At 36.4% G+C, this 8783-nt stretch overlaps 1 protein-coding gene across 1 annotated transcript in view; it reads left to right on the forward strand.

Moving 5' to 3' along the window:
* The window catches only part of LOC107700901 (relaxin receptor 1-like), a 36197-nt gene that overhangs the window by 4900 nt on the left and 22514 nt on the right, over positions 1–8783 (forward strand). The window contains exons 2-3 of the mRNA XM_016502740.1: positions 1041–1169; positions 2131–2202. Of these exons, the coding sequence (XP_016358226.1) occupies positions 1041–1169; positions 2131–2202 (201 nt within the window). The remainder of the gene's footprint in view (positions 1–1040; positions 1170–2130; positions 2203–8783) is intronic.

Raw genomic sequence — 8783 nt, forward strand, 5'->3', positions numbered from 1 at the left:
ACCCTGCAGAGCTTTGAGAGCTTTGAGAGCTTTTACTTTAAGAGCTTTATCGAAATACTAAATTTATTTTCCTCGCATGATTCCAGTTCAATAACTTTTTCTTTTTCTTTTCTTTTCAATATACTGTAATCCTGGCTGGTAGACTTTTTGTTGTGTTACTTTAATATGATCTTTTATTGGAAGTAGCAGATACAACTGGTTTGAAGCCTGTTCATTGGTAGGGGTTGCATATCTCAGGTTTTAATGTAAAGATTTACATATTAAAAACTGATTATAAGGTAAGATTTCATGCTTGTTCAGAACCTTACAGTTCCGAGGTGTTACATCACAGCTGCAGTATCCTGTAATGTCATCGGTTTGAGACATACAATGTGATGCTGTCATGAGGCTGAGAGGTCACGCGAGTGGTGGCAGGGTTACCACTAACCAACCTAAGTCTTCCATCAGTCACGTGACCTATCTGCATCGTGAACTCTGACCTCCAGAAGTGCAATGAAAGGGACGACAACAACATTCGCACACATTTCAGTTGGGCATCATTTCTAAGCATCAAATACACTGTAACAACAAGATATGTTTTGCCAGGGATTTGATCTTTTGTACGTGTTTATTTGCCATTTGAAGCTGTGTATGTACTTACTTATGTATCTCTCATATACCACATCCACAAAAAAGACAGCTGGAAGGTGAACACTGAACAAACAACATGTACATTGCTGCAAAACAGGCAAGATTTAAACTTAAAAAAAAAAAAAAAACAAGGACAGGGAAAGGGACTCATTCAGTGTAATGTGATAAATGAATCAATTTTGCTGGTTGATTGATTAAGTCAGGACTGTTTGAAATGCAGCTCTCGGCTGGATTTTATTAATTCTGGAAAACATATTCACAAATTTTCATGGCAATTGCATTTATTTATGAGTTATTCTGGGTTTTTTTCCTGACAGGAATAAAAATGTACAGTCAAAACCTAAAGCCATGTCTGAGCAGATGTTGGCATTACCTTGTTTCTGTTAATGGATGTGTTTGTGTGTATGTAGATTCTTCAGGTTCTGATATGTGTCCATTGGGTCAGTTTCCGTGTGGAAATCTGTCAGTGTGTTTGCCTCAACCACAGCACTGCAATGGGCAGCAGGACTGTCCTAATGGAGCAGACGAAGAGAACTGCGGTAAGACTGTGGGCAAGACATACGGACAATAGATTGTATACAAATGCATGCACACTAATGCAAGTGTGCAGACATTTCCACATTATATTGTCATAAACACACACACACACACACACACACACACATGCAGAGCTATGTGTGTGTAACATAATCCATTACATTATACATTTTAGGTAATGTAATCAGACTACTTTTTGATTTAAATAGGATAATCTCATACAATATTGATATAAAAATAAAGAGAGTAAGAAAATACATTCCATTTGTTGTAATTAATAACATGAAGTGCGTTAAACATTACGTTACTTCAAGGTTTCCCAAACTGGGGTTTGTAAATGAACTGCAGGGGTTTCGTGAGTTTAATGAAAAGCTAATAATTAATTAAATCATTAAATCAAGTCATTTTAGAATAACATCAATCAAAATAAAACACTTAAAAAATAAAATGTCTAATTTGTTTACCTGCATGTCATGTGACCATTAACCAACAGAGAACCATGAACATGCAAATGTGATACTTAATTATTAAAATATTTATTTTAAAATCTTAAAGTTTGGTAATGCCTACATTACATGTAAATAAGAAAAAAACGTGAATTTTAGTATTTTCAAATGTGTATGACTGAATGTGAATATACTGAATGTATATAAGCGGTAGGCTATTTTAGAAAGGAACATTTAAAAAATGAAAAAGAGGAATTCGTGTGAATCAATAAATTATGAATAATTTATTTCTATTGTGTGATATGTGTTCATAATCAATAAAAAAGTAACTAGTCTGATTTATAATGTAATTTAAAATGTAATTTATTCTAATTACAAGTACTTAATTTTTTAAACCTGATTACATAATCCAGATAGCATGTAATCAGTTACTACCCAGCTCTGCACACATGCACAGAGAAATATGAATATTCAAAATACATAAGTGACAATAGTAGAATATGTGTGTGTGTTGCAGTGGATAACAGTGGTTGGCCCCATCTGTTTGATGCCTTCATGAAAACAAGGGTCCAGGAGTCGAAAGAGTGCGGTAAGTATTCCCATTTGTCCTCCTCTTTTCCTCTTCGCTTGTTGTATCTTTCTCTGTCTGCATTGCTTTGAATGTATGTGTGAATTGTTTAAGGATAAACATGCAAAAAGACTACATACACAATCATTAAAGGCTGATTATGTTGTGTTGAATCCTGCTGCAGCACAATGTTTCTCTGCTATACAAAAATGACAGTGAGGTGTGAGCGTGGCTTTCTGTTCACAGGTTTCATTTGTTTTCTAAGCTTTTTTATTTGTTTGCCAGTGCAGGGCTTTCAATATAATTTGTATAATACTCCTCTTAGAAACAATGGTGTGTAAACCCATGAATGTGAGATGGGTTTAATACTTAACAACTCTCGGTTAGATGGAACAGATCCTCTGAATGTTATCACTGGGTATTATCAATAGGTGTTATAAACTGATGCTAACACTAGATGTTATTGTGTGGCTTTATCATTGGGTGTTATTTGGTATTAGAATTAGGTTTATTTCTTTATTTTCTTTTTCTTATTTGCCTATTGAACAGGACAGTCAAAAATGAGTTAAGAACGTAATGTGCACTTCCTCTGATTTTAAATCATTTTTCATAGAAAATGGTCTTTTTTATTCCCCTGAGAACTGCTGTGAGATTCTAGCAAACACTCTAAATATATGCTTTTATTCCCTTGGCTAATCTTTTACATTTGTAGAAATTTCTTTCTAAAATAACCTTATATGACGCTTCTCAATTGATAGAACTATATAAATATGCCTCTTACAGTGCAGCTTCAAGAACTCCATTGAGTTGTTTGTCCCTCTTTCATCTTCGAATGCCAGAAAGAATGACACAGACAGGCAATGTGTTTAGTTTGGTGAATTTATTGGACACGCTTCATTGTCTCACTTCTGAAGATCAATTTGTTAGAAAAAAAATTGCAAACAACAAACTGTTTCAAACTCTGCAACAAACCAATCTGTCACACTTCTGATTTGATTATAAAAACTTCTAAGCAAATTGGCCTAAATTAAAATCTCACCAAAAAGAGATACATTTGCCTGGATGAAAGGGAAGGAAAAGAAGGAGAAAGAAATTTAAACTTGACAACTTACAAATTATTATTTAATGAGTTTTGCTGGCTACAATAAACTGCAGAGAGAGTGAAAAAATGAAAATGTGTTAAATAGAATTGCAATATAAACTTCAACTAAAGCTAATGTTAAAGAAGCTCAGCTTCAAGTTCAGCTAAATGTTTCATTGTCCCTGTAACTGTGCAATTAAAATGTAGTGATGCATCAATAATGGCATTTGTTTTTTACACATATGTAACTAAAGAGGCTAGGCTTAAAATGTACACCAGAGCATAGGCTGTTTGCCAGCTGTGTGAGTGTGAGCAGAGGGCAAAAGTGATGACCTGTATTCAGTGAAGACCTGCCACAGTTCTCTGCGAAAAGCAAATGCTCATCTTGAGTATCCACTCTTAATGCAAGAGGTGTTACAGCAGTGTAGCGTATGGAAAAGGACAGGGTCCGAGGGTAGAAGAGCCAGGTTCAGGTTGTTTTATTGCGGGAGCAATGCAGACGTTTTGCTTGGGGACAGTTATCTTGGAGTCTGATGATCCGACACGCTCTCTCAACAGACTGCAAACAGATTGGACTAAATGAAGTCACCAGGAAGGTCATACATACTGATTTGCGCTTTTGTGTTACGCCAGCTCCATTATGGATGAGAATCAAAAAATTTCTGCAAAACTTTCTTCCTTAAAACTCAATCTTTCTTTCTGTTTACCAAGTGAAGCCATTTAACTGAAAGGTTCTTGGCCCACCTAAGCTGTATGAAGTTAGCAAAGCGTTTGGTTTCCACCAATTACTTTCAGCTGGCAAAAGGGCTGGTGCAGTGTTAATAGACTGGCCATAGTGGCATGAACTCAAATTCAGATAATTTGAACATTATTACCCAGCAATACCAGTGTAGAGAAAAAGTGAGAGCAAAACTAGAAGAAAGCTTTTAGAGATCAATAGAAGAAAAGGGTGATGGTGGTGATGTCTAATTCCAAGGGAAATATACTTCTTATTAGCTTGGTGCCTGTCCTCTACCATCACCTATCACTGAAGACACCAGCTCTTAAAGGCAACACAGACACCTAGTTTAATTTTGTAGAACAAATGTGTCAAACTCAGCTCATGGAGGGCCACTGTCCTGCAGAGTTTAGCTCCAACCCTAATTAAACACATCTGATCCAGCTAATCAAGTCTTGAGTGCCAGAAACTTCCAGGCAGGCGTGTTGGAGTTGGTTGGAGCTAAACTCAGGAGTCGAGTTTGACACGTGTTCTAGAAAAGTGAACTCCTAAATGTGACAATTCCCCTGCAAGGACCCCATATCTAATAAAAATGTAATTATTGTAATTTCATTTAATTTAATTACATTAAAAAATTCCATTTAACATTTGCATTTTTATACCACTTTTCTTTGAACATTTCCGTTTGAAAATCCCTTGATTATACAGTCATTCAGTAGTACAGCAAAACTGTCACATACTGTACTGTCAGTGGATAGCAGATTGGGCCTGTCAGAGACGGTCTTTCTAACTGCAGATGTTATGCAGCACTTAATGGGGTTTCCTCCTTGTTATGCATGTCTCTCCAGAGCTTTGGGTTTAATGGCAAGCGATAGACTGCTGCTGCTTTCTGAAAGAAACTGTCCTATGTGGGCTGAGAGGGGATCCCAGGGGGTTGATATTGCTCACAACACTATACTGTAATTTAGAGTTCTTTAGAGGTTGATCATGGTGGTACAGCTAATTTTAACTGTACAGACCTAATGAACTTAAAAGAAGGGTCCAGTTTATTTATTTTTTGTTGCATCCTTTTTGCAGAATGATTTGTATTTTTGAGGTATATTGCAGCATAACTGACTGGAAAAAAATCCTCTGTACTTTTAAGTTTCAACCACAGATGGCGATAAAGAGACCCAAGTTCTGTAGTGCAGCTTTCATTAAAAAACACTCAATATTTAAGGCCCTATCTCTGCTTGTCTCATGTGTTCTACATGCAGACTGATTTCCAATAGATAATGTTTCTTTAAAACCAAATGCACTGTTTAAACTGATCAATGACAAATACGGTCCTATTCAATATTATAGCACTCCAGAGTTAAGGAGATTGTCTTCATTTATTTACTCTCATGGCATTCCAAACCAACTTTGTTTCTTCTGCAGAACACAACATTTAAACATATATTTAAAGGAATGTTTCAACTGTTTTTGTTCATACAATCAAAGTCAGTGAGGTTTAAAACAACACTGGACTCCACTTACTTTCATTGTATGGACAGAGAAAAGTCATAGGTTTTTGAGTACGTAAATGATGACAGCTTTCAAGCAATCACCCTCAATTCTTGCCATAAATTTGATCATATCTGAACCTATAACACAGATGGGGGTGATAATAGAGAGTAGTGGAAATGTTCAGGTTGTGGCTGCCAAAATATTCTCAGTCTAAGCCATTTTTATGATCTTTTTTATTCTTTTCCAGGGCAGAAAAGAAAAGAGTTGTTTATAGTAGCACAATGTTGCAGACAATAAATACACACGGGACAATAATAAATATAAATAAAAATATAAAAAACAATAAATATAGACTGTACAGTGCACATTAGACAAAGCAGCTAATGTAATATCCTGTAATGATGACAGAGCAAATAAGTACAGTAAGTGTCACAGTTTTATGAGTGAGGAAGATCTTTGTGGTAGATTATTAATTATTAAATGGTTTGTGGTATAAATGATGCAATGTATGTGCAATATATGGAATCTGTGCAGGCATGACATGCAGGGTCGATAAATTCTGACTGCCTGTGGAAAGAAAATGCTCGCATAGGTGTTCCTTAGCCTCGGGTCTGACAGATAAATGGGGTCCTTCCGTAGGGTGGAAAGCAGGTCACAGTGATGTACTGCCCAGTATTTACTATCCGTTACAAGGCTTTCCTGTCGGCACCAACACAACTTCCATAGGCCAGAGAGAGTCTGTCAGAAAAACTCTCTCTGTACAAACCCCGTGAAGCACCAGCGGGAAAAGTTTCTGTGTGGAGTTTGTTGATTAGGGTCTGAGGTAAGATTGTGTTGAAAGCGGAATTGAAATCAGTGCATCCTGACATAGGGGTCTTTATTTTCCAGGTGACCGAGTGTGAGATGGATAGCGATTGTTACAACATTCTCGGTTGAGTGGTTATAGGCATTCTAGTGAGGAATCAGAAGAGCTGGGATGGAGGCTTTGATGTATGCCCTGACCTGCCGCTCTAAGCAGTTCATAGCAATGGAAGTGAGAGCCACAGGGGGATATACATTCAGGAGCCTTTCACTGGAATAATTATGGTCGATTTGAAGCAGTGGAGGATCAAGTACACAAATCCTGTATACACCATGCAGTTGAAATGTCTGCTTACAATAAGTACATTCAAAAGTTTATTCAAGACTTTGTATATTGTTGTAAGGCATTTGCGAACATCACACAAATGAACGAGGGAATCTCCGCATTCCACCTGGAAACTAACATCTCTTCTCAACCATCTGAGAGCCGTAAAGCTGAATCAAGGTCAGCCAGGCGCCAGTTGTCTCAAATGAGTTCCTGTCCAGCTCTGCTTATCTGTAAAAGAAACACCAGGAGAGAGTGATTTACCAAACCACCTCCAGGGTCGACAGGCATTAGGACAGCGATAACTGGAATTCCCTTCGGAATTCCCTCAAGCAGCCAAACCAGGAAACTCAGCTTTTTAGCTGTCACCCAAAACGCAAGTAAACGAACAAAATCTTATCTCTGCTGAACTGGTGCCGAGCTAATTTAAGCAGTAAACATAAGACAAACCTCTGCTTTGTGATTTTCTCAAGTCACAAGTAAGAGAACTGTAGCGAATATCTTGCTAAAACTTTGGGCTTTCCTCAGAACCCCGTTAACATCATTTTCATTCTTCAGAGACTGACTGTATGTATGTGTGTGTGTATGTGTATGTCTTAGCTTAGGTCAATGTAATTTAGAATAGCCAATAAATTTTGTTTTCATTTATAAAGAATCATTGTCTGGTGTCGTATAATTTTAAAGTCAAACCTTGCCAAAGATCCTTGTTACCTAGCTCGTAGCTTATAACTTATCAAAACATGTATTAACCCGTGGCCAGGGAGAATACAGATATTCAAATTGTTAATATACACGGATGCTAACGTCTCGCTGGACGAACGGTAGATAAGGTGTAAATTATCAAATTTGGAATCAGTTCTAATCAGGTTGACTTCGAATCTTCAGATCTGAGTCCTCTCAAAACCTGAATGAAATAATAATAATTCATTCCCTTACAAATGAGTTAATTTCTTACATTGTACAAGTACTTGTTTATAAGGACTACTATTTAGTTAGTCGATAAAGGTGAATGTCGGTGATGCTCAGATAATAATAATAATAATTTATGCATTTAGCAGACGCTTTTATCCAAAGCGACTTACAGTGCATTCAGGCTATACATTTTCTAGTATGTCAGAACCACTGACCTATATATATATATATACAGTATATATATATATATATATATAAATATATATGATCTATTATAAATCAGTGGTGCAGCAGCACACTCTAAAAACATTTGAGCTCTAAAAATAAACATTTTACTTCTGTTTCTTTGTTCATTTTGAAATGGGCAAGTCCAAACAGCAAATTGTTCAATTGAGAGTCACTCCAATAGGATCACTGAATCAGTGAGTCGTTAACTGCTGCATTCAGATCAATGAATTCACTGATGAATCATTAAATGCGATTTGTCAATCCATCCAATCAATTCATTAAAATAGAATGCTTAATTCGTGAATTGGACATTGCTTTCGCATCTTGGATCGGGTCATGATTTCTTCAGTTCTGAGTAACAGTGGATGGTATGTTTTATTCCAATGTTACCCAATATATTAGTTTATCCTTTGGAATGTAGTAACTTATTATGCTTTTTTCAATCACAAACAAACACTTACCAGTACTAAATAAAAAAAACCCACAGGAAATAATGCTTTTCCTGACTGTCGAGGTTAGGTGAGACAGACACAGCTGTCTCAAGTGCCTGAATGTGTTGAAAAATGATTGTTTCAGTCTCGCTGGGGGATTAAGCTGTGGAATGGATGTCTCAAATGTGTTGAGTGGGTTGAAAGAGCTGAAACTACCTTCTTTGTCAAAACTCTATGAGCCATAATGGACAAACAATATGTGGGAAGACCAACAATAATACAGTGTATTTGTAACGAATGCTTCAAAATTCTGAATCATATTTAATAGATTTTTCTGATTCTTTTCTTTGACACATTGAAAAAAAAAATATATATATATACGTGTCATCTGTGGATAGAGAGAGGCATGGCAGCAAGTAATTTTGCCTATATTTCCATGTTATTTTGTCCTGCTTTAGATGTCTTAATTGGTATCGTCGCTGATAGTATTCAATCGTTTGTTTTATTTGTCTTGAGAACACTGGATGATCTGATCTATCATTAATTCGGGCCGTGAACTCCGTTATTGAATTAGACAGTGTTTTTTTTTTTTTTTAAGGAATTGTTATGGCCATAATT

Source organism: Sinocyclocheilus anshuiensis, unplaced genomic scaffold, assembly GCF_001515605.1.
Source record: "Sinocyclocheilus anshuiensis isolate Anshui unplaced genomic scaffold, SAMN03320099.WGS_v1.1 scaffold438, whole genome shotgun sequence".
Classification (NCBI taxonomy): Eukaryota; Metazoa; Chordata; class Actinopteri; order Cypriniformes; family Cyprinidae; genus Sinocyclocheilus; species Sinocyclocheilus anshuiensis.